The following is a 27928-nucleotide window of genomic DNA, read 5'->3' on the forward strand; positions in this document are numbered from 1 at the left end:
TAAAATATAATTTCTTTAAGTCAAGTCAAATTTATTTATATAGCGCTTTTACAATTTGTAATTGTTTCAAAGCAGCTTTACATATTAGAAGCACAGAAAAAAGGGAAGTGGTTAAAACTGTACAAAAAAGCGTGGTAAAATTAAATTTAAATTAAATATATATAATTAATACATTTATAAAATAATATTATTAAATTATATAATTATAAAATATAATTTCTTTAAAATAATATTAAATATATAATATTATATACAATATATTATTTTATTAATGTATATAACTATATAATTATAAAATTATATATAATAAAATATTATTTAATATATATAATATAATATAGGCTACATTAAATATATATTATTTTCTATAATTACATATGTAATACAATAACTATAAAATAATATGTATATATATATATATATATATATATATATATATATATATATATATATACAGTATATAAACATTTTATATATAAAATTATATAATTATGTAAAAAATCATATTATAAAATTGTATATAATATCATTTCATATATTTATAAAATACAATTTATATATATATATATATATATATATATATATATATATATAATTACATATGCAATACAATTATAATTAATAATTAAAATAATGTTTGTGTGTAATATATATATATATATATATATATATATAATTATATTTATAGTATATTAATAAAATGATATTATAATGTTTACATATATATTATTGGGTATTAATTATAAATATATATGCGTGTATAATTATATTATAACTATATGATTTTTATATTATATTTATAATCTTCAAATAAATTAATTATAATACTAAAATAATTGTAGGTACGTTGTCACTCTGATTTTATGCTGCTCCAGTAAAATTAAGGTAAAAATCATATAATTATGAAATTGTATATATTATTTAATATATATATATATATATATATATATATATATATATATATATATATATATATATATATATGCAATACAATTAATAATTTATCTCTATATACAATTATATTTATAGTATATTAACTAAATTATAATACATATATTATTATTGCATGTTAATTATAAATATATATGCATGCATAATTATATTATAACTAAATTGTTTATAATACTATTATATTAATAATCTTCAAATCAACTAATTATAATTAATCATAAAAATAATTGCAGGTATATTCACTCTGATTTTATGCTGCTCCAGTAAAAGTATGGTGAAAATATATTACATAAAAACAAACTTTTGGGTTAATCAGCAGAAAATATCATATTTATTTAGTCAGGTTTAATCACTGAAGCACATCTTTATAAGTTCAGACATGCAAATCTAACATATTAATCTGTAAACATGATTCAGGGGTAAAAAATGGCAGCATTTCTACATTTGAGAGGAAAATCCTGACAAACATCGTCTCCTCAAACCACAAACTCATCACGATCTTTCAGCAACACATTCACACATAAATCATCTGACCGTAACATGAGAACTCAAACTCAAGCTCATTCAGTCGCCGCTGAAATATAAAGATTCACATTTACAACTAACAATACAACACAAAGGCACAAGAGATGAGCTCTAACACAACACAGTTATTTCACACTTCCTGATGAATGCAACTGATAAACACTGATGTCAGCTGATAGTTCAGTCATATGATCACGAACAGGTCAGAGGTTAGTTTGGTCTCAGGGTGAGGGAGGATTGTTAACACTAGCGCCCTCTTCTGGAGAGAGTGTGCTGCTGTTTAAAACCCAGTCTCCATGCTGAGGGTGCGACGCGTCACATGCTCGATTTCTCCTGTCACGTACTCGTCAAAGCTGGTCTGATACTTGGCCAACATCTTCAGCATGGGCCGCAGGTTCAGCCACCACTGCTCCTTCGGCATCCTGTGGCTGCGCACACACACACACACACACACACACACACACACACACACCATCAGTACATAACGCACAGCTAGAAATGCAAGCGGATGCCGTAGATTATTGGTGTGGCACTTACTCGAAGTCGGTGTGTGTCTTGAGTTCGGTGACGGGACTGAAGGACATGACTTTCTTCTTCATGCCGATCACACAGGCCGTATCCGGAGCGTTCGCAAACACACGGCCTGCAGGTGACCGACAGACTTCAGCTCATTTTATTATCTAATCCATTCATTTAAATGTACTTGACACTCATTTTTCTGTTGTCACGGTTACTCAGAAAATCTGTAAGTATTATCAGGTTTCTAAAGAATCATTCTGAAGCGATTCACTGAAATGAACAAATCTTTGAACTGAACTCGACTCGACACGAGCACATGATTCACTACAGAAACTCATCTGTGACTTACAGAATACTATTTTAAAAATCCATGATATTTCCAGGGAATCCTGTATTATACACACAATTCTTATATTTATATTTGCTGTTATTTTAGTTCTATTTATAGTCAGATTTATTTATACCATTATAGTATTTATTACATTATAATTGTATTAGTTTCTAAAAAAATATTTCTAATTTATATTTATATCAGTTTTTGTAATTTTATGTTTTTATCATTTTTATTCTTTTTATTGTATTTAGTTGTAATTTATATTTCAGTTTATGTAATTTTGTGCTTTTATCATTTAAGTAAAAAAAATTATATTTAGTTCTTTATATTTATTTCATTCAGTTTTTGTAATTGTATGTGCTTTTTAAATCTAATTATTTGTAATTTATAAGTATTTTAGTTTTTGTAATTTCATGTGCTTTTATCATTTTTTAAAATTCTGTTTAGTTGTAATTTTATTTTAGTTTTTGTAATTGTATGTGCTTTTTAAATCTAATTATTTGTAATTTATAATTATTTTAGTTTTTGTAATTTTATGTGCTTTTATCATTTTTTAAAATTCTGTTTAGTTGTAATTTTATTTTAGTTTTTGTAATTCTATACTTATTTTATTTTTAAAAAATTCTATTTAGTTGTAATTTTATTTTAGTTTTTGTAACTGTATGTGCTTTTATCATTAAAAAAATCTATTTAGTTGTAATTTTATTTTAGGTTTTGTAATTATATGTGCTTATTTTATTTTTTAAAAACATTCTATTTAGTAGTAATTTTATTTTAGTTTTTGTAATTTTATGTGCTTTTATAAAAAAAAAAATTCTATTTAGTTGTAATTTTATTTTAGGTTTTGTAATTTTATGTGCTTTTATAAAAAAATTAAAATTCTATTTAGTTGTAATTTTATTTTAGGTTTTGTAATTTTATGTGCTTTTATACAATTTTTAAAAATTCTATTTAGTTGTAATTTTATTTTAGTTTTTGTAACTGTATGTGCTTTTATCATTAAAAAAATCTATTTAGTTGTAATTTTATTTTAGGTTTTGTAATTATATGTGCTTATTTTATTTTTAAAAACATTCTATTTAGTTGTAATTTTATTTTAGGTTTTGTGATTATATGTGCTTTTATAAAAAAAAAAAAAATTCTATTTAGTTGTAATTTTATTTTAGGTTTTGTGATTATATGTGCTTTTATAAAAAAATTAAAATTCTATTTAGTTGTAATTTTATTTTAGTTTTTGTAATTTTATGTGCTTTTATACAATTTTTAAAATTCTATTTAGTTGTAATTTTATTTTAGGTTTTGTGATTATATGTGCTTATTTAATCTTTAAAATAATTCTATTTAGTTAGAATTTTAAAAAAAAATTATAAAAGCACATAAAATTACAAAAACTAAAATAAAATTATAACTAAATAGAATTTTAAAAAAAAATTATAAAAGCACATAAAATTACAAAAACTAAAATAAAATTATATTTAGTTGTAATTTTATTTTAGTTTTTGTAATTTTTTATTTTATTTTATTTTAAATTCTATTTAGTTGCAATTTTATTTTTATTTTTTTTGTGCCTTTATATTAAAAAAAAATGTATTTAGTTGTAATTTATATTTATTAGTTTTTATTTTTATTAAGTTGTATTTTTATGTGCTTTCAGCGTTTTTATTCTATTTAATTGTAATTTATATTTATTTCAGGTTTTGTAATTTTTCTATGTGCTTTTATCATTAATTTTAAATTATATTTAGTTCAGTTTTAGTAATTTTAGTACTTAAATGAAAATTATAAATGTTACCCTGGAAACTACATGAAATGAGTTTAAGTTTATCGTTTGATTTTATTCCAGTTAACGAACATGATTTCAGTAGTTGTATTTAAGCTCACCCTGTCTGTACGTGTCGTTCATCTTCTCCGTGAGCCACAGAACGGACTTCACTCCCAGCTTAGTGCCGAAATTCCTGTCAAATGGAGTGGGAACGCCACCCTAAACAGGAAACGACACGTGACAGGAAATGAACACACTTCATTGAACACACAGCGCTCTCTCAAAACAATCAGGCAAACACATGAACAACAGCCTCATCAAACTATGAATTTCCACGTCCACTGGAGCGACTGAACCTGACAGGATCCATCTGGACCCTGGTCACATGATCCCTCACCTGCTGCAGGTGACCCAGGACATTGACCCTGCAGTCGAAGACGCCTTTGCCCTCGGCGGAGTACAGGTTGTAGATGAAGTCAGTGGTGTAGTGCTTGTGAGACTTCTCATTCCTGCAGAGAAACACCAATCAGCTTCAGTCCTCACTGAATGAGTCCTGAAGGATTGTGGGATGCGTTACCTCAGCACTAGTCCTCTCTGGATATCATTCTTCATTTTGTCCGTCAGATGCTCCACGTTTGTCTGAGAGGAAACAGAGAAGGTCTGATTTTACATGATGTAAATATCAATAAAACTACATTTACAAACACAAAGTGTAAATTATTCCTGTGAATTTTCAGCATCATTACTCTTCAGTGTCACATGATCCTTCAGAAATCATTCTAATATGATGGAGTGATGGAGAACGTGCCTCCAGCTCATGGATGTTGAACGGCTCCTCAAAGATGTAGACGGCGTCTGCGCCCACGGCGATGCCGGTGGTGGTTGCTAGGTAACCACAGTATCCGCCCATCGTCTCCACGATGAAGACGCGGCGCTTGGTTCCGGACGCAGACTGCTTGATTTTGTCGCAGCTCTGAACAAACAGACACAGAGAACATTAGAGACTCGCAGCACTCACCCGTACGCCGGCCGAGCCGAGCGAGCCTCACCTCCATGGCGGCGTTCACTGCGGTGTCTGCTCCCAGACTGAAGTCTGTGCCGGGAACATTGTTACTGATCGTCGCCGGAATCACACACATGGCGATACAGAGTTCATCATAGTGACCTCGAGCTTCAACCAGCTGAAGAACTCCTTCATACGCCTGCAGGAGCGAACAACAACATCACACACTCACACACACACACACACACACACACACACACGAGATTCAGAGCATAATTCAATCTGTACCTCAAATCCACCAATCACCAGCAGCGACTGGATGCCGAATTTGCCAATATTCGCCACGATATTCTCCATGCAGGAGTTGGGAAGAGTTCTGAACAAATATAAAACATTAAAGGATTAGTTCACTTCAGAATTTCCTCTCCTCCGTGTCATCCAAGATGTTCATGTCTTTCTTTCTTCAGTGGGAAAGAAATGAAGGAAATCATTCCAGGATGTTTCTCCATATAGTGGACTTCACTGGGGTTCAACGGGTTGAAGGTCCAAATGTCAGTTTCAGTGCAGCTTCAAAGAGCTCTACATGATCCCAGACGAGGAATAAGAGTCTCATCTAGAGAAACCATCGGACATTTACTAAAAAAATAAACATTATATACTTTTTAACCACAAATGCTCGTCTTGCACTGCTCTGTGATGCTCCACGCATGACGTAATCATGTTGGAAAGGTCACATGGAAAGTACTGCGGTAGAGCGAAAAACTCATCTCAGTTTCTCCTCCAACTTCAAAATCGTCCGACATCATTGTTTTACCTTTTTTTGTAAAGGTCGTTTGACTTAGTCTTTGACGTTCACTTTGTAAACACTGGATCGGCACTTCCGTGACCTTTCCAACATGATTACGTCATGCGTGGAGCATCACAGAGCAGTGCAAGACGAGCATTTGTGGTTAAAAAGTATATAATGTTTATTTTTTTAGTAAATGTCCGATGGTTTCTCTAGATGAGACTCTTATTCCTCGTCTGGGATCATGTAGAGCTCTTTGAAGCTGCACTGAAACTGACATTTGGACCTTCAACCCGTTGAACCCCAGTGAAGTCCACTATATGGAGAACAATCCTGGAATGATTTCATCAAAAAGGGTTGATGTTTTATCCAGGTGAATCATATCAAGTTTCCAGCGAACTAAAAGTGAAAATGTGGTAACAAAATCTCAGCCAATCAGAATGTATGTGATGTTTAATATGGGATATGGGGAGCAAGATGGACCAATGAAACTTTCTGTGGGCGTGGCTTGACACAACAGACAGAAGCTAAGCAGCATGTCACTCGTTACTGTTGTGTGTGATCATGACACAAACATCCTCCTGGATAAACAGGAAAGAGCTGATCTGATGCTTGATATCACAGTGAACTGACCGTTTGGTGCCCAGCAGTGACCCTCCCTGCCCCGTCCAGCCCGCCACATCATGCCAGTGAACCTCGGTCAACTGCAGGGACAGATCAGTGTCAGTCCATCAGACGTGTGTGTGTGTGTGTGTGTGTGTGTGTGTGTGTGTGTGTGTGTGCGCGCGCTTCTCACCGCGCCTTTGGCCAGACCCTCGAAGCCGTCGTGGACGGTGTAAACCCTGTGACCCTGAGCGAGTCCCACCCTGACCGCTGACCTCACCGCTGCGTTCATCCCTGCGGCCGGAGCGCCGACGTTCAGAATCGCCATAGAGTGATTGCTCTAGAGACACACACACACACACACACACACACAAAAACAAACACATGAAAACAAACACAAAAACACAAAAACAAACACACAAACAAAAACAGACACACAAAAACAAACACACGCAAAAACACACATAAAGACAAAAAAAACACACAAACAAAAACAGACTCACAAAAACACACAAACACAAAACAGACACACAAACACATGAAAACAAACACAAAAACAGACACACAAACACACAAAAACACACAAACAAAAACACACAAACAAAAACAAACACACACAAAAACAAACACACAAAAACACAAACACACGAAAACACAAAAACACAAACAAAAACAGACACAAAAACAAACACACAAAAACAAACACACAAACACAAAAACACACAAAAACACAAACAAACAAAAACAGACACACAAAAACAGACACAAAAACACAAAAACAAAAAAAGACACACAAAAACAAACACACGCAAAAACACACATAAAGACACAAACAAAAACAGACTCACAAAAACACACAAACACAAAAACAAACACACAAAAACACAAACACACAAAAACACAAAAACACAAACAAAAACAGACACAAAAACAAACACACACAAAAACAAACACACAAACACAAAAACACAAACAAACAAAAACAGACACACAAAAACAGACACAAAAACACAAAAACAAACAAAAACAGACACACGCAAAAACACACATAAAGACACAAAAACACACAAACAAAAACAGACTCACAAAAACACACAAACACACGAAAACAAACAAAAACAGACACAAAAAATCAAACACAAAAACACACGAAAACACAAAAACACACAAAAACAGACACACAAAAACACACAAACACAAAAACAGACACACAAACACACGAAAACACAAACAAAAACAGACACACTCAAAAACACACATAGACACAAAAACACACAAAAACACAAACAAACAAAAACAGACACACAAAAACAGACACAAAAACACACAAACACACAAAAAACAAACAAACAAAAACAGACACACAAAAACACACAAACACAAAACAGAGACACAAACACACGGAAACACAAACAAAAACAGACACACGCAAAAACACACATAAAGACACAAAAACAAACAAAAACAGACTCACAAAAACACACAAACACAAAAATAGACACAAAAACACACACAAAAACACACACAAAAACAAACACACGCAAAAACACACATAAAGACACAAAAACAAAAACAGACTCACAAAAACACACAAACACAAAAACAGACACACAAACACACGAAAACACAAACAAAAACAGACACGCAAAAACACACATAAAGACACAAAAACACACAAACAAAAACAGACTCACAAAAACACACAAACACACGAAAACAAACAAAAACAAACACACGCAAAAACACACATAAACAGACACACAAAATCAAACACAAAAACACACGAAAACACAAAAACACACAAACAAAAAGACACACAAAAACAGACATACAAAAACACAAACAAAAAGACACACAAAAACAGACATACGAAAACACACACAAAAACAGACACACAAAAACACAAACAAAGACACACAAAAACAGACATACGAAAACACACACAAAAACAGACACACAAAAACACACAAACAAAAACAGACACACAAAAACAAACACACAAAAACATACAAAAACAGACACACAAACACACAAAATCAAAAACAAACACACACAGAAACACAAAGACATACACACAAACAAACACACACAAACAAACATGTATTTAAACATGTATGCATATTCACACAATATTTAAGATGTATAAAAACAGAATTCTTCAGGATAATGTAGGGTGTTTTAGGGTGTTTTTGACTTCATGTTGAAGTATACTGTGCTTGAAAACAGAGACGTGGAGTTTCGCACCTTCGACTGAGCCGGTTTCTGATGAGCTAACAGCTTGTACGTGTTCCAGTTGTTCTCAAAGCTCCTGTGATGTGGTAATAATTGATGAATCACTTCAGAGATTCATTCACACAATCAACAAACGAAAAAACGAATGAGCGAAACTCACTTTCCACGTAACTGAATGGCCTCTTCAAATCTCTTTTCATTCATGGCTTTCTGAACCTCTTTCGTCTAAAAACACAAACAAAAACACTGTATGGGTCACTGTCCACTGCTCAAACACACTGAAGGTCAAGGGTCGTGCCGTGTTCGGTGTGTGACTCACCATGTTCACACACTCCATGAGCGGCAGCCGCATGGCCTGATTCCCCGACAGGCCGATCACACACGCCGGAGTCTCTGGAGTGGCTTCCAGCAGCGCCACCACAGCTTCCACACCCATCTTACTGCTCTACACACACACACACAGGCCAGATAACACACCATTCTTTGGGATCTCATTCCAGTTTTCACTTTTCCCAAAACAAATGACAATAATAAAAAAACACACCAGAAGAATCACAAAAGAATGCAAGCTTGTTTCAAAATAAAAAAAATAAAAAAAAAGGTATATCTCGCAATTCTGACTTTATTTCTCGCGATTCTGAATTAGTTTCTCGCGATTCTGAATTTGTTTCTCGCGATTCTGAATTTGCAATTCTGACTTTATTTCTCGCGATTCTGAATTAGTTTCTCGCAATTCTGAATTTGCAATTCTGACTTTATTTCTCGCGATTCTGAATTAGTTTCTCGCGATTCTGAATTAGTTTCTCGTGATTCTGAATTTGCAATTCTGACTTTATTTCTCGCGATTCTGAATTTGTTTCTTGCGATTCTGAATTTGCAATTCTGACTTTTCTTAATTAGTTTCTCGCAATTCTGACTTTGCAATTCTGACTTGTTTCTCGCGATTCTGAATTTGCAATTCTGACTTTGTTTCTCGCGATTCTGAATTAGCAATTCTGACTTTATTTCTTGCGATTCTGAATTTGTTTCTCGCGATTCTGAATTTGCAATTCTGACTTTTCTGAATTTGTTTCTCGCAATTCTGAATTTGCAATTCTGACTTGTTTCTCACGATTCTGAATTTGCAATTCTGACTGTTTCTTGTGATTCTGAATTTGTTTCTCGCGATTCTGAATTAGTTTCTCGCGATTCTGAATTTGCAATTCTGACTTTATTTCTCGCAATTCTGAATTAGTTTCTCGCGATTCTGAATTTGGTTCTCGCGATTCTGAATTTGCAATTCTGACTTTCTGAATTAGTTTCTCGCAATTCTGAATTTGCAATTCTGACTTTATTTCTCGCGATTCTGAATTAGTTTCTCGCGATTCTGAATTTGCAATTCTGACTTTATTTCTCGCGATTCTGAATTAGTTTCTCGCGATTCTGAATTAGTTTCTCGCGATTCTGAATTAGTTTCTCGCGATTCTGAATTTGCAATTCTGACTTTATTTCTCGCGATTCTGAATTAGTTTCTCGCGATTCTGAATTTGGTTCTCGCGATTCTGAATTTGCAATTCTGACTTTTCTGAATTAGTTTCTCGCAATTCTGAATTTGCAATTCTGACTTGTTTCTCGCGATTCTGAATTTGCAATTCTGACTTGTTTCTCGCGATTCTGAATTTGCAATTCTGACTTGTTTCTCGCGATTCTGAATTTGCAATTCTAACTTGTTTCTCGCGATTCTGAATTTGCAATTCTGAATGTTTCTTGTGATTCTGACTTTGTTTCTCGCGATTCTGAATTAGTTTCTCGCGATTCTGAATTTGGTTCTCGCGATTCTGAATTTGCAATTCTGACTTTGAATTAGTTTCTCGCGATTCTGAATTTGCAATTCTGACTTTATTTCTCGCGATTCTGAATTAGTTTCTCGCAATTCTGAATTTGCAATTCTGACTTTATTTCTCGCGATTCTGAATTAGTTTCTCGCGATTCTGAATTTGCAATTCTGACTTTATTTCTCGCGATTCTGAATTAGTTTCTCGCGATTCTGAATTAGTTTCTCGCGATTCTGAATTTGCAATTCTGACTTTATTTCTCGCGATTCTGAATTAGTTTCTCGCGATTCTGAATTTGGTTCTCGCGATTCTGAATTTGCAATTCTGACTTTTCTGAATTAGTTTCTCGCAATTCTGAATTTGCAATTCTGACTTGTTTCTCGCGATTCTGAATTTGCAATTCTGACTTGTTTCTCGCGATTCTGAATTAGTTTCTCACGATTCTGAATTTGCAATTCTGACTTGTTTCTCGCGATTCTGAATTTGCAATTCTGACTTGTTTCTCGCGATTCTGAATTTGCAATTCTAACTTGTTTCTCGCGATTCTGAATTTGCAATTCTGACTGTTTCTTGTGATTCTGACTTTGTTTCTCGCGATTCTGAATTAGTTTCTCGCGATTCTGAATTTGCAATTCTGACTTTATTTCTCGCGATTCTGAATTTGTTTCTCGCAATTCTGAATTTGCAATTCTGACTTTGTTTCTCGCGATTCTGAATTAGTTTCTCGCGATTCTGAATTTGCAATTCTGACTTGTTTCTCGCGATTCTGAATTTGCAATTCTGACTGTTTCTTGTGATTCTGACTTTGTTTCTCGCGATTCTGAATTAGTTTCTCGCGATTCTGAATTTGCAATTCTGACTTTATTTCTCGCGATTCTGAATTAGTTTCTCGCGATTCTGAATTAGTTTCTCGCGATTCTGAATTAGTTTCTCGCGATTCTGAATTTGATTCTCGCGATTCTGAATTAGCAATTCTGACTTTATTTCTTGCGATTCTGAATATGTTTCTCGCAATTCTGACTTTGCAATTCTGACTTTGTTTCTCGCGATTCTGAATTTGTTTCTCGCGATTCTGAATTTGCAATTCTGACTTGTTTCTCGCGATTCTGAATTTGCAATTCTGACTGTTTCTTGTGATTCTGACTTTGTTTCTCGCGATTCTGAATTAGTTTCTCGCGATTCTGAATTTGCAATTCTGACTTTATTTCTCGCGATTCTGAATTAGTTTCTCGCGATTCCTAATTTGCAATTCTGACTTTATTTCTCGCGATTCTGAATTAGTTTCTCACGATTCTGAATTTGTTTCTCGCGATTCTGAATTTGCAATTCCGACTTTATTTCTCGCGATTCTGAATTTGTTTCTCGCTATTCTGAATTAGTTTCTCGCGATTCTGAATTAGTTTCTCGCGATTCTGAATTAGTTTCTCGCGATTCTGAATTAGTTTCTCGCGATTCTGAATTAGTTTCTCGCGATTCTGAATTAGTTTCTCGCGATTCTGAATTTGATTCTCGCGATTCTGAATTAGTTTCTCGCGATTCTGAATTAGTTTCTCGCGATTCTGAATTTGATTCTCGCGATTCTGAATTAGCAATTCTGACTTTATTTCTCGCGATTCTGAATTTGTTTCTCGCTATTCTGAATTTGCAATTCTGACTTGTTTCTCGCGATTCTGAATTTGCAATTCTGACTGTTTCTTGTGATTCTGACTTTGTTTCTCGCGATTCTGAATTAGTTTCTCGCGATTCTGAATTTGCAATTCTGACTTTATTTCTCGCGATTCTGAATTTGTTTCTCGCGATTCTGAATTAGCAATTCTGACTTTATTTCTTGCGATTCTGAATGTTTCTCGCAATTCTGACTTTGCAATTCTGACTTTGTTTCTTGCGATTCTGAATTTGTTTCTCGCGATTCTGAATTTGCAATTCTGACTTGTTTCTCGCGATTCTGAATTTGCAATTCTGACTGTTTCTTGTGATTCTGAATTTGTTTCTTGCGATTCCGACTTTGTTTCTCATGATTCTGAATTAGTTTCTCGCAATTCTGAATTTTTATCTTGTGATTCTGACAATTCTCACAATTCTTTTTTTTAATAGTCAGAATTGCGAGAAAAAAAGTGTGAGAATTTAGTTTTTTATTCACTGGCAAAAACAAGCTTCCATTCAAAAGAAAGATAAAAAAATAAAAATAAAATAAACAACATAACAGACAAATCCTTCATGTTTTCTTCAACTGCTGCATCCAGAGTAAGACACAATGGCTGTTCTTACATTAAGAATAATGTCTTACCAGGACTCTGTCAAAGGCGGACGGCGTTCCTCCCCTCTGAACGTGACCCAGTACAGTGACCCGTGTGTCGTAACCCAACCGCTGAACCACCAGCTGCACACACACACACACACACACACACACACACACACACACACACACACACACACACAGACAGTAAGAACAAGCGTCTGAAGATCTCACACAACTGACATCATCTGAATCTGACAGTCTCACGTCTTTGACGTAGTTGGACGAGATCAGCTGCCCGTGTTTGTCGATGGCTCCTTCTGCGATGATCACGATGTTCAGACGGGAACCTTTACTGCGACTCTGATTAAATCACACACACATTCATACAGTCAGTGAAGTCAAGTACTTTCTACAAGCTAAAATATTGCAGGATTATTTGAAATAAAACTGAAATGGTGATATGGCTTATTGCGATTATCAAATCACAAAGACCGTTAAAGTCTGTTTTTCACAGCCTGGATTTTCTTTTTTAAAATCACAGTTTTTATCAGGAAAAACACAATGATCCCTAAAAGGCGCGGCCCTGAGCAGAAGCGCCTCACCTCTCCCAGTCGAGCGCACATGTGATCCTCCCAGCCGTCCTCCGGCGGAGCCTCCGGGATGAAGAGCCAGTCGGCTCCAGACGCCAGAGCGGAAACCACCGCCAGATACCTGCAGAACCACAGACCGGATCAGACCAGAGTCCCTTATGGAGAGTAAAACAGTTGAGGAAGTAAATCAGACGCACCCGCAGTGGCGTCCCATCACCTCCAGCACAAACGTCCTCTGATGACTGAAACACAAGCGTATGAGTGAGAGAGAGAGCGGCAGCATTTATTTGCTCCAATAACGTGGGAATTATGTCATCGTGTCACTTGCAGCATCATATCAGTTTTTATTGTGTTTGTTTCTTGCGATTCTGACTTTGCAATTCTGACTTTATTTCTCACAATTCTGACTTTATTTCTCACGATTCTGACTTTATTTCTCACGATTCTGACTTTATTTCTCACGATTCTGACTTAATTTCTCACGATTCTGACTTTATTTCTCACGATTCTGACTTAATTTCTCACGATTCTGACTTTATTTCTCATGATTCTGACTTTATTTCTCATGATTCTGACTTTATTTCTCACGATTCCGACTTTATTTCTCATGAATCCGACTTTATTTCTTGCAATTCTGACTTTATTTCTTGCGATTCTGACTTTGCAATTCTGACTTTATTTCTCATGAATCCGACTTTATTTCTCACGATTCTGACTTTATTTCTCATGATTCTGACTTTATTTCTCATGATTCTGACTTTATTTCTCACGATTCTGACTTTATTTCTCATGAATCCGACTTTATTTCTCGCGATTCTGACTTTGCAATTCTGACTTTATTTCTCATGATTCTGACTTTATTTCTCATGATTCTGACTTTATTTCTCGCGATTCTGACTTTATTTCTCGCGATTCTGACTTTATTTCTTGCGATTCTGACTTTATTTCTCATGAATCCGACTTTATTTCTTGCAATTCTGACTTTATTTCTCGCGATTCTGACTTTATTTCTCATGAATCCGACTTTATTTCTTGCAATTCTGACTTTATTTCTCGCGATTCTGACTTTATTTCTCATGAATCTGATTTTATTTCTTGCAATTCTGACTTTATTTCTCGCGATTCTGACTTTGCAATTCTGACTTTGCAATTCTGACTTTATTTCTTGCAATTCTGACTTTATTTCTCGCAATTCCGACTTTATTTCTCGCAATTCCGACTTTATTTCTCGCGATTCTGACTTTATTTCTCGCGATTCTGACTTTGCAATTCTGACTTTGCAATTCTGACTTTATTTCTTGCAATTCTGACTTAATTTCTCATGAATCCGACTTTATTTCTTGCAATTCTGACTTTATTTCTCGCGATTCTGACTTTGCAATTCTGACTTTGCAATTCTGACTTTATTTCTTGCGATTCTGACTTTATTTCTCATGAATCCGATTTTATTTCTTGCAATTCTGACTTTATTTCTCGCGATTCTGACTTTGCAATTCTGACTTTGCAATTCTGACTTTATTTCTTGCAATTCTGACTTTATTTCTCGCAATTCCGACTTTATTTCTTGCAATTCTGACTTTATTTCTCGCGATTCTGACTTAATTTCTCATGAATCCGACTTTATTTCTTGCAATTCTGACTTTATTTCTCGCGATTCTGACTTTATTTCTTGCAATTCTGACTTTATTTCTCGCGATTCTGACTTTATTTCTCATGAATCCGACTTTATTTCTTGCAATTCTGACTTTATTTCTCGCAATTCTGACTTTATTTCTTGCAATTCTGACTTTATTTCTCATGAATCCGACTTTATTTCTTGCAATTCTGACTTTATTTCTCGCGATTCTGACTTTATTTCTCATGAATCCGACTTTATTTCTTGCAATTCTGACTTTATTTCTCGCGATTCTGACTTTGCAATTCTGACTTTGCAATTCTGACTTTATTTCTCGCGATTCTGACTTTATTTCTCATGAATCCGATTTTATTTCTTGCAATTCTGACTTTATTTCTCGCGATTCTGACTTTGCAATTCTGACTTTATTTCTCATGAATCCGACTTTATTTCTTGCAATTCTGACTTTATTTCTTGCAATTCTGACTTTATTTCTCGCAATTCCGACTTTATTTCTTGCAATTCTGACTTTATTTCTCGCGATTCTGACTTTGCAATTCTGACTTTATTTCTTGCAATTCTGACTTTATTTCTCATGATTCCGACTTTATTTCTTGCAATTCTGACTTTATTTCTCGCGATTCTGACTTTGCAATTCTGACTTTGCAATTCTGACTTTATTTCTTGCAATTCTGACTTAATTTCTCATGAATCCGACTTTATTTCTTGCAATTCTGACTTTATTTCTCGCGATTCTGACTTTGCAATTCTGACTTTGCAATTCTGACTTTATTTCTTGCAATTCTGACTTTATTTCTCATGATTCCGACTTTATTTCTTGCAATTCTGACTTTATTTCTCGCGATTCTGACTTTGCAATTCTGACTTTGCAATTCTGACTTTATTTCTCGCAATTCTGACTTTATTTCTCATGATTCCGACTTTATTTCTTGCAATTCTGACTTTATTTCTCGCGATTCTGACTTTGCAATTCTGACTTTGCAATTCTGACTTTATTTCTCGCAATTCTGACTTTATTTCTCATGATTCTGACTTTATTTCTTGCAATTCTGACTTTATTTCTCGCAATTCTGACTTTATTTCTTGCAATTCTGACTTAATTTCTCGTGATTCTGACTTTGTTTCTCGCGATTCTGACTTTATTTCTTGCAATTCTGACTTAATTACTCGTGATTCTGACTTTATTTCTCGCGATTCTTACAATTCTGACTTTGTTTCTCACGATTCTGACTTTATTTCTCGCGATTCTGACTTTATTTCTTGCAATTCTGACTTAATTACTCGTGATTCCGACTTTATTTCTTGCAATTCTGACTTTATTTCTCGCGATTCTGACTTTGCAATTCTGACTTTGCAATTCTGACTTTATTTCTCGCAATTCTGACTTTATTTCTCATGATTCTGACTTTATTTCTTGCAATTCTGACTTTATTTCTCGCAATTCTGACTTTATTTCTCACGATTCTGACTTTATTTCTCGCAATTCTGACTTTATTTCTTGCAATTCTGACTTAATTACTCGTGATTCTGACTTTGCAATTCTGACTTTGCAATTCTGACTTTATTTCTCGCAATTCTGACTTTATTTCTCATGATTCTGACTTTATTTCTTGCAATTCTGACTTTATTTCTCGCAATTCTGACTTTATTTCTCGCAATTCTGACTTTATTTCTTGCAATTCTGACTTAATTTCTCGTGATTCTGACTTTGTTTCTCGCGATTCTGACTTTATTTCTTGCAATTCTGACTTAATTACTCGTGATTCTGACTTTATTTCTCGCGATTCTTACAATTCTGACTTTGTTTCTCACGATTCTGACTTTATTTCTCGCAATTCTGACTTTATTTCTTGCAATTCTGACTTAATTACTCGTGATTCTGACTTTATTTCTCGCGATTCTTACAATTCTGACTTTGTTTCTCACGATTCTGACTTTATTTCTCATTTTTTAATGTGTTTGAAAAGAGTCAGAGAAGAACTCATTCAGCCCGAATACAAATCTGTGCTTTATGCATGTTGTGTGTGTGTGTACATGTGTGTGTGACCTCTGTGCCGTGGTGGTGATGGCATCAATAACTTCCATGATTCGATGCAGAGCAGAATCGGCTCCGATTGTCATGTCAGTTCCACAGAAGTCATTATCAATGGATCCCACCAAACCCACGATGTTCAGATGAGTGAACTGCTGTGCCAGAGAGTCTGTGATCCGACCTGAAACACACACACACACACGCACACACACACACACACTATCAGCTCCTTCAATCTTCTACTGAAGACAGTTTGGGGTGTTTTGTAATTGAAGTGCGGCGTGAGAGTTCGTTGTGAATGAGGGACACAGAAGATCCTGGCAGCTTCTAATGGAACACAAACACTAACGCTATTGATGGACTAAAGCAACTGGAGCGGAACTGTGTGACACACAACAGAGAGAGAGAGTGTGTGTGTGTGTGTGTGTGTACCCTGCTGCACCAGCTCTGCCAGCAGGTGGCTCCACTCGCTGCGGAAGATGTTGGCCCCCGTCAGGCTGCCGTCTCCTCCACACACACACAGGTTGGTGATGCCGCGCTGGACCAGGTGGAACGCCGCTGACAGACGGCCCTCTCGCGTGGTGAAGGCTTTACAGCGGGCGCTGCCGATGATGGTGCCGCCCTGACGACAGGAGCGAAAACACACAAAAGCAGCATGGAAACTCAAACGTTGAGAGATAATTGCACACTTTATTCCAGCGTTTTTAAAGGGGTGATAGATTATGATTCAACATTTTTAACTTTAGTTAGTGTGTAATGTTGCCTCCATCAGTGTCGACTCCGGTTTGAACAATGTAAGACTGAACACTTTCCTCATTTTGGCTGCGTGAGATTCTCCAGCTTTGTTGTTGTTGAGCTGTTAAAGCTCCGCCCTCTTCTGGAGCAGCAGCTCATTTGCATTTAAAGGGACACACACAAAAACGGCGTGTTTTTGCTCACACCCAAATAGAGGCAAATTTGACAAGCGATAATAAATAATCTGTGGGGGATTTTGAGCTGAAACTTCACACACACATTCTGGAGACACCAGAGACTGATATTACATCTTGAGAAAAGGGCGTTATAGGTCCCCTTTAAACTAAGTTGAATAATACAGAATATACTGTGAATCGTGCTCATAATCCACTCTGAACACAGCTGTGATCTTGATTAGTCTGCAGATGTGTGTGTGTGTGTGTGTGTGTGTGTGTGTGTGTGTGTGTGTGTGTGTGAGCGCAGACGCTGCTGTAATCTGACATTCAATCTGCCGCTTTAATCTCAACCCTGCTGCTGTCAGTCAGAGGAGGATGATTGACAGCCAAGGCGACTGGGAACATGAAATCAATTTTGAACATGGAAACTAGTGTCTCAGACTTACAAGTTGAATGATGTTGGTGACGCTCTGCCAGTTGGCGAGTTTGATATGGTCGCCTCCATCCACCAGTCCTTGATAACCCTGAGAGAAACACACCCGTGAGAATCACAGAACCAGCGATCAGTGACTCCAGTGTGCAGAACATCTCCTACCTCATAGATCAGGTAGACTTTGGCGCCCACAAAAATGCCCATGCGTGTTACAGCACGAACAGCCGCATTCATCCCTGCAGGAAACCATACATCATGATGCATTCCACTCTGAAAAGTGCATCTAAAAGTGAGATCATGTCTGTTTAATGCAACATCTACAGATAAATGAGTTGGAAAAAAAATGTCTAATGCAATCTGGCAACATGCAATGCAAATTTAAAAGACAGAAAGTGCAGCTCAAATAAGTTGCATAACAGTCATGCATTACTTGTGCTCCAGATATTTACTCTCTTCTAAAAACACACTAAGCAGAGCCCATTTTGCATTAGTAACACATGAAACCCGCAGTGCAGGAGTTTCATCAGCATTAAATGAGATGTGTGCACGACTGGATTCCTCTACAACAGGTAGGGCTGTGTATGACCCCTATGTTTATTGTGCATCATGTGTGAAAGAACGCGTTTAAAGCGGATTGTGCTTGTCAGAGCCATTTTATGCGCTTTTATTATCTTTTTACCCTGCGCGTCCCCGCCGCTGGTCAGGACCGCGATGGCTCTCCCCGCGCCGCTCATCCGCAGCTTCTCAAAGTCCACATGCATGATGTTAGATCGCAGATATAAACCCTTCAACTGCGGAAAACACGGACTGATTCCCCTGAAAGCTTCTTACATTCACCGCACGCAGCGCACGAATAGTGTCGGCGGCGCGCTCACGTACGCGCGTCTCGCTCCGCCTATTGTTTGTTCTGCGCGTTCCTGCCTCGAGCAACAGTTTTCTGCTTGTTTTTGAACATAAAACATCTAATTATCTCTCACGAAGATTACATATGATCGACTTAAACTGAGAAATGACGAATAAAATGAAGAATTCCAGTGAATTCCTTAATTAAAACGAAACCCTGCTGACTGAGGCAGTTCATTTCAGGACGATTTAAAGTTAATGAGTTAAAGGGGTAGTGTAATGTTTAGTGAGAGTGGAAAACATTGACCAAAAGCAAAATAAACATCATATTTAGAGGTCAGCGAGAAGTTTGAAGCGCGAGAACTATTGTTGGTGTTTTGTCGCCCTCTGCTGGTCAGACTGTGAACTGAGCGCGCTGTTGTCATAGACGCGGAGTGACGCGCATGCGCGTTGCCTGAGGGAAGCAGTGATGTGATGACAACAGGCGAGTTTGGGATCAATATTGACGCATTTCGAAATAAAACCTTACGATTATCAACATGAAATTAACCCGCAAACTTGTTCTGGCTCGAGCTAAAGCATCGGACCTGGAGAGTGTGAAGAAATTAAACTGCTGGTGTGTTTTCTGCTGTTTGTTAGCGGTTAGCCTGATGAGAATCATTAATTATGATTATTAATTTAGTCTGTGTGATTGTAGTTAGATATCTTCAGTGTTGATATGTGCTGAATAACTGCTTTCTTCGTGTGTTTTAGGGGCTGTAATCTGACAGACGTGAGTATTGAATCTTTTTCTTGTTTTTAATGTTTAAAATTACATTATTTTGCAAATAAATGCCATTATATTTCAACACCATTATCTGTGGAAGCATATTTCTGCCATATTAGAAAAAAACATGCTTTGGTAAATATTAATTATGACATGAAAAGTCATATTTATGACATAAAATCAAAATTATGACACACAAAGTCGAAATTATGACAGTCATTTTGAAAAGTATTATTTATGAGATAAAAAGTAGTGCTTTTAAATCAATTAATCGCGATTAATTGCATCTAACATGAAAGTTTGTAAATATGCATATATTTACACATATACACACTTTTATATTAGATGTGTGATTAATCACGATTAATCGATTTGACAGCACTAATAAAATCATAATTTTGACTTCGCATGTCAATTTTTCCAATATTCATCTCAGAAATATCTTTGTAATGTTATAATTTCGATTCTTTTTTCATAATTATGACAAAAAGAAATAATGATGACAAAAATAGTCAAAATTATGAGATAAAACGTAGTCCTGTCAAATCAATTAATTAATTATCTAATATAAAAGTTTGTAAATATGTGTATATTTATATTATATATACAAACTTTTATATTAGATGTGATTAATCGATTTGACAGCACTAATAAAATCATGATTTTGATTTAGTATGTCAATTTCCAATATTCGATTTTCGATTCGAAATTATGAGAAAAATTAGTCCTGTCAAATCAATTAATTGCGATTAATCACATCTAATATAAACGTTTTAAAATATGTGTATATTTATATTATTTGTATATATAAATATTAAAAAAATAATATATATATATATAACTTTTATATTAGATGCGATTAATCAAGATTAATCATTTGACAGGACTAATTTTTCTCATAATTTTGATTTAGTATGTCAATTTCCAGTATTCATCTCAGAAATATCTTTGTAATGTCATAATTATGACAAAAAGTCAAAATGATACAAAAAAGTCAAAATTGTGATGCCAAGTCATTTATGAGATTAAAAAGTCAAAATTGAGATAAAAAAGTAGTGCTGTCGAATCAATTAATCGCATCTAACTTAAAAGTTTGTAAATATGTGTATATTTATATTATTTATACACACACACACACATAATATACACACAAAAACGTTTATGTTAGATGCAATTAATCGCGATTAATCGATGACTAATAAAGTCATAATAAGTGCCAATTTCCAATATTCATCTTTGTAATGTCATTATTTAAATTTTTTATGTCATAATTATGATGATTTCATTTTTATGTGGCAAAAATAGGATTGCATAGTTAGCATTGGTAATACTGTGCTACTGAATGATTTCTATATTCATATATTATAGTATATTATGTATTATAGTATATCAATATAACATGGCATTCATTCAGTACCGTAGTAACTATCATAGTAAGTGTATATATGTGTTCATTTCTCCACAGATCTCCATATTTGAGGAGATTCCTAACGTCGAGGTTCTCACACTGAGGTTTGTTTTGAAGTTTCTGGCAATAACTGATAATAAATCTCCTCATATATCTGTAACAGCGTCTCTCTCTGTGCCCTCAGTGCCAATCACATCTCCTCTCTGGAGCACATCTCGTCCTGTCAGCATCTCAGCGAGCTCTATCTGAGACGCAACAACATTCAGAGTCTGTCCGAACTCCGGCATCTGAAGAGTCTGAGCTGTCTGAAGGTCCTGTGGCTGGCGGAGAACCCGTGCTGCGACGCTGCTGACCCCAGCACATACCGCCTGACCGTCATCAGAAACCTGCCTGGACTGCACAAACTAGACAATCAGGGTGAGCCGAGTTACAGTGACGGATGAAATCATGAACCTGATAGATATGAATATTCATGGGTTTGTTCTGTCAGTGGTTACAGAGGAGGAGCTCGCACATGCATTAAAAGAAGGAGAGGAGCTTGTGAGCCCTTCAAGCCCCGCCCCCACCAGCTCAACCAATGGCCACACAGAAGCAGACTCCGAGAACGACCCTCTTAATTACAGTATGGAGGAAACCAAGTAAGATCCGACCTTTATTTCTGCTGTGTTTCTGTCTGTGGGTGTGAACTGAACACGCTGATGTCTGTGCAGTAAAATTCGTGCTCAGCTGGGAATGAAGCTGCTGGCTAGAGACAAGTTCCCATCGCTGTCGTCCCCGCGAGAGGCCGGAGACACGTCTAAGAGGAAGGTACAAACAGACACTGTCTGCTCATTCAGCAGCAGCTCATATGCAGTGTTGGGGAAAGTTGCTTTTAAAAGTAATGCGTTACAATATTGTGTTACTCCCTAAAGCAATAAGTAATTATGTTACATAGTTAATTTTTAAGGAAAGTAAGTAATACATTATATACATTTTTCTCTGGATGAGACTCGCTCTCTTCCAGACTATGCTGGTATTTTGTTACTGAGAACTTTTGCACGTTTTTAACGCAGTAATGCATTCAGCAACACAGACTTTATAACATGCACCATTTTCTTTTAAAAACACAATGAGAATATTATTATATTTCCTAGCTATGTATGCCATACAAAATATCTCTTAACATTATGGTTTATATAACCTACTGTACAACTCTTACAAGTAATACATTACATTAATTACATAATGCGCGTTACTTGTAATGCACTACTTGTTACATCAAAAAGTACTGATTGCGTAATGCACGTTACTTGTAATGCGTTACTTTACTAGTTACATCAAAAAGTAGTCTGATTGGGTAATGCGCATTACTTATGTTACTTTACTCGTTACATCAAAAAAAGTAATTGATTATGTAATGCACGTTACTTGTAATGCATTACTTTACTCGTTACATCAAAAAGTAGTCTGATTGGGTAATGCACGTTACTTGTAATGCGTTACTTTACTCGTTACATCAAAAAAAGTAATTGATTATGTAATGCACGTTACTTGTAATGCGTTACTTTACTCGTTACATCAAAAAGTAGTCTGATTGGGTAATGCACGTTACTTGTAATGCGTTACTTTACTCGTTACATCAAAAAAAGTAATTGATTATGTAATGCACGTTACTTGTAATGCGTTACTTTACTCGTTACATCAAAAAAAGTAATTGATTATGTAATGCACGTTACTTGTAATGCATTACTTTACTCGTTACATCAAAAAGTAGTCTGATTGGGTAATGCACGTTACTTGTAATGCGTTACTTTACTCGTTACATCAAAAAGTAGTCTGATTGGGTAATGCACGTTACTTGTAATGCGTTACTTTACTCGTTACATCAAAAAAGTAATTGATTATGTAATGCACGTTACTTGTAATGCATTACTTTACTCGTTACATCAAAAAGTAGTCTGATTGGGTAATGCACGTTACTTGTAATGCGTTACTTTACTCGTTACATCAAAAAAAGTAATTGATTATGTAATGCACGTTACTTGTAATGCTACTTTACTCAAGTTACATCAAAAAAAGTAATTGATTATGTAATGCACGTTACTTGTAATGCATTACTTTACTCGTTACATCAAAAAGTAGTCTGATTGGGTAATGCACGTTACTTGTAATGCGTTACTTTACTCGTTACATCAAAAAGTAGTCTGATTGGGTAATGCACGTTACTTGTAATGCGTTACTTTACTCGTTACATCAAAAAAGTAATTGATTATGTAATGCACGTTACTTGTAATGCATTACTTTACTCGTTACATCAAAAAGTAGTCTGATTGGGTAATGCACGTTACTTGTAATGCGTTACTTTACTCGTTACATCAAAAAAGTAATTGATTATGTAATGCACGTTACTTGTAATGCGTTACTTCAAAAAAAGTAATTGAATATGTAATGCACGTTACTTGTAATGCGTTGCTTCAAAAAAAGTAATTGATTATGTAATGCACGTTACTTGTAATGCGTTACTTCAAAAAAGTAATTGAATATGTAATGCACGTTACCTGTAATGCGTTACTTCAAAAAAAGTAATTGATTATGTAATGCACGTTACTTGTAATGCGTTACTTCAAAAAAAGTAATTGATTATGTAATGCACGTTACTTGTAATGCGTTACTTCAAAAAAGTAATTGAATATGTAATGCACGTTACTTGTAATGCGTTACTTCAAAAAAGTAATTGAATATGTAATGCAAGTTACTTGTAATGCGTTACGTTACTCGTTACATCAAAAAGTAGTCTGATTGGGTAATGCAAGTTACTTGTAATGCGTTACTTTACTTGTTACTTCAAAAAAGTAATTGATTATGTAATGCACGTTACTTGTAATGCGTTACTTCAAAAAAGTAATTGAATATGTAATGCACGTTACTTGTAATGCGTTACTTCAAAAAAGTAATTGAATATGTAATGCAAGTTAATTGTAATGCGTTACGTTACTCGTTACATCAAAAAGTAGTCTGATTGGGTAATGCAAGTTACTTGTAATGCGTTACTTTACTTGTTACTTCAAAAAAAGTAATTGATTATGTAATGCACGTTACTTGTAATGCGTTACTTTACTCGTTACATCAAAAAGTAGTCTGATTGGGTAATGCAAGTTACTTGTAATGCGTTACTTTACTCGTTACATCAAAAAAGTAATTGATTATGTAATGCACATTACTTGTAATGCGTTACTTCAAAAAAGTAATTGAATATGTATTGCAAGTTACTTGTAATGCGTTACTTTACTCGTTACATCAAAAAAGTAATTGATTATGTAATGCACATTACTTGTAATGCGTTACTTCAAATAAGTAATTGAATATGTAATGCAAGTTACTTGTAATGCATTACTTTACTCGTTACATCAAAAAAGTAATTGATTATGTAATGCAAGTTACTTGTAATGCGTTACGTTACTCGTTACATCAAAAAGTAGTCTGATTGGGTAATGCAAGTTACTTGTAATGCGTTACGTTACTCGTTACATCAAAAAGTAGTCTGATTGGGTAATGCAAGTTACTTGTAATGCGTTACGTTACTCGTTACATCAAAAAGTAGTCTGATTGGGTAATGCAAGTTACTTGTAATGCGTTACGTTACTCGTTACATCAAAAAGTAGTCTGGGTAATGCACGTTACTTGTAATGCGTTACTTTACTCGTTACATCAAAAAGTAGTCTGATTGGGTAATGCAAGTTACTTGTAATGCGTTACTTTACTCGTTACATCAAAAAAGTAATTGATTATGTAATGCACGTTACTTGTAATGCGTTACTTCAAAAAAGTAATTGAATATGTAATGCAAGTTACTTGTAATGCATTACTTTACTCGTTACATCAAAAAAGTAATTGATTATGTAATGCAAGTTACTTGTAATGCGTTACGTTACTCGTTACATCAAAAAGTAGTCTGGGTATTGCAAGTTACTTGTAATGCGTTACTTTACTTGTTACTTCAAAAAAAGTAATTGATTATGTAATGCAAGTTACTTGTAATGCATTACTTTACTCGTTACATCAAAAAAGTAATTGATTATGTAATGCAAGTTACTTGTAATGCGTTATGTTACTCGTTACATCAAAAAGTAGTCTGATTGGGTAATGCAAGTTACTTGTAATGCGTTATGTTACTCGTTACATCAAAAAGTAGTCTGATTGGGTAATGCAAGTTACTTGTAATGCGTTACTTTACTTGTTACTTCAAAAAAAGTAATTGATTATGTAATGCAAGTTACTTGTAATGCTAATTGATTATGTAATGCAAGTTACTTGTAATGCGTTATGTTACTCGTTACATCAAAAAGTAGTCTGATTGGGTAATGCAAGTTACTTGTAATGCGTTACTTTACTTGTTACTTCAAAAAAAGTAATTGATTATGTATTGCAAGTTACTTGTAATGCGTTACTTTAGTCGTTACATCAAAAAAGTAATTGATTATGTAATGCACGTTACTTGTAATGCGTTACTTCAAAAAAGTAATTGAATATGTAATGCAAGTTACTTGTAATGCATTACTTTACTCGTTACATCAAAAAAGTAATTGATTATGTAATGCAAGTTACTTGTAATGCGTTACGTTACTCGTTACATCAAAAAGTAATTGATTATGTAATGCAAGTTACTTGTAATGCGTTACGTTACTCGTTACATCAAAAAGTAATTGATTATGTAATGCAAGTTACTTGTAATGCGTTATGTTACTCGTTACATCAAAAAGTAGTCTGATTGGGTAATGCAAGTTACTTGTAATGCGTTAGTTACTCGTTACATCAAAAAGTAGTCTGATTGGGTAATGCAAGTTACTTGTAATGCGTTACTTTACTTGTTACTTCAAAAAAAGTAATTGATTATGTAATGCAAGTTACTTGTAATGCGTTACTTTACTCGTTACATTAAAAAAGTAATTGATTATGTAATGCACGTTACTTGTAATGCGTTACTTTACTTGTTACTTCAAAAAAGTAATTGAATATGTAATGCAAGTTACTTGTAATGCATTACTTTACTCGTTACATCAAAAAAGTAATTGATTATGTAATGCAAGTTACTTGTAATGTGTTACGTTACTCGTTACATCAAAAAGTAGTCTGATTATGTAATGCACGTTACTGGTAATGCGTTACGTTACTCGTTACATCAAAAAGTAATTGATTATGTAATGCAAGTTACTTGTAATGCGTTACGTTACTCGTTACATCAAAAAGTAGTCTGATTATGTAATGCACGTTACTGGTAATGCGTTACGTTACTCGTTACATCAAAAAGTAGTCTGATTATGTAATGCACGTTACTGGTAATGCGTTACTTTACTCGTTACATCAAAAGTGATCTGATTATGTAATGCACGTTACTTGTAATGTGTTACTTCAAAAAAAGTAATTATGTAATGCACTTTACTTGTAATGCGTTACTTTACTTGTTACATCAAAAAGTAGCCTGATCGGGTAATGCACATTACTTAATTTACTTGTTACATCAAAAAAGTGATCTGATTATGTAATGCAAGTGACTTGTAATGCGTTACGTTACTCGTTACATCAAAAAGTAGTCTGATTATGTAATGCACGTTACTGGTAATGCGTTACTTTACTTGTTACATCAAAAAGTAGCCTGATCGGGTAATGCACATTACTTAATTTACTTGTTACATCAAAAAAGTGATCTGATTATGTAATGCAAGTGACTTGTAATGTGTTACCCCCTACACTGCTCATATGTAACTGATCTTTGTTGTTCCTCATAGAGTCACACATTAGAGGCCGTTCTCCTCCTGCTGAAGGATCTGGACGTCGAGGAGCTGAAAATCATTCAGTCAGTCACAGAGAGCAAACTCCGATCACGCAGTCGACAGAGAGAGAAATCTCCCATCTGCTCATAAACTCACCAGCGGAAAACATTTAAACCAGCAGCCCACGAGCAACCAGAGTTTACTTTTGGGAAAATGACACATTTAGACATATTTTGGTGACACTTTACAATAATGTTTCATTTGTTTATGCATTAGGTAACATGAGCAATATATTTCTTACAGCATTTATTAACCTGTTAATGCCAGTAGAAATAGTTGTTCATTCATGTTAGTTCACAGTGCATTAATGTTAACATAACTTTTGTGCATGTTTAAGTTAACTTCAGTAATAATAAATGCTGTATAAATATAGTTCATTTTAACTTATGTATTTAATGTAAATAAATGAAACCTTGTTGAACAGTGTTAAACATTTGCAATAGAAATATGGGTAAGTTATTTTTTGTGTGTTATGTTTAAGGCAGAAATCTCAGATATTAACATTTCATAGTCATTTTAAACAACGCCAGACGTCAGTCCAGATCACTGCAACACTTAATACAGTACAAAAAGTAATGAATAATGTAAAAAGCTTTTGTTTGTTTGAATCTGTCATGCTCACTTGTGATTGTTACCAAGTTGCCTTTTCCTGTTCAAACTAAGACGTTTTCCTATTTTGGATGAAATGTTTTGCTTTGTAATTATCTAAATGAAGTATAAAAACATTGTG

At 34.7% G+C, this 27928-nt stretch overlaps 2 protein-coding genes across 3 annotated transcripts; one reads left to right on the top strand and one right to left on the bottom strand.

The window, feature by feature from the left end:
* Nucleotides 1–1192: 1192 nt before the first annotated feature.
* pfklb (phosphofructokinase, liver b) lies at nucleotides 1193–19232 on the bottom strand. 2 transcript variants are annotated; one of them, XM_067387625.1, is made up of 22 exons: nucleotides 19051–19232; nucleotides 18534–18607; nucleotides 18385–18462; nucleotides 17460–17649; nucleotides 17043–17208; nucleotides 13557–13601; nucleotides 13372–13480; nucleotides 13034–13129; nucleotides 12818–12910; nucleotides 9036–9161; nucleotides 8877–8941; nucleotides 8729–8792; nucleotides 6678–6824; nucleotides 6515–6585; nucleotides 5383–5470; nucleotides 5141–5293; nucleotides 4900–5064; nucleotides 4669–4730; nucleotides 4489–4600; nucleotides 4211–4310; nucleotides 2014–2119; nucleotides 1193–1904 (listed from the first exon to the last, which is right to left on the bottom strand). In XM_067387625.1, exons 1-22 carry the CDS (start codon nucleotides 19130–19132, stop codon nucleotides 1757–1759), a joined length of 2340 nt encoding a protein of 779 aa, XP_067243726.1. In that variant the 5' UTR covers nucleotides 19133–19232; the 3' UTR covers nucleotides 1193–1756. The 2 variants fall into 2 exon arrangements, with proteins under 2 accessions (XP_067243726.1, XP_067243727.1); XM_067387626.1 differs by lacking the exons at nucleotides 1193–1904; nucleotides 2014–2119; nucleotides 4211–4310 and having other exon boundaries at nucleotides 4490–4600; nucleotides 4838–5064.
* Nucleotides 19233–19658: 426 nt separating this feature from the next.
* On the top strand, nucleotides 19659–27928 carry cfap410 (cilia and flagella associated protein 410). Its single transcript, XM_067387628.1, has 7 exons — nucleotides 19659–19830; nucleotides 19968–19986; nucleotides 21446–21492; nucleotides 21573–21805; nucleotides 21879–22026; nucleotides 22099–22195; nucleotides 27154–27928. Exons 1-7 carry the CDS (start codon nucleotides 19754–19756, stop codon nucleotides 27286–27288), a joined length of 756 nt encoding a protein of 251 aa, XP_067243729.1. The 5' UTR covers nucleotides 19659–19753; the 3' UTR covers nucleotides 27289–27928.

The sequence above is a fragment of the Chanodichthys erythropterus genome, chromosome 6, assembly GCF_024489055.1.
Source record: "Chanodichthys erythropterus isolate Z2021 chromosome 6, ASM2448905v1, whole genome shotgun sequence".
NCBI classification, from domain to species: domain Eukaryota; kingdom Metazoa; phylum Chordata; class Actinopteri; order Cypriniformes; family Xenocyprididae; genus Chanodichthys; species Chanodichthys erythropterus.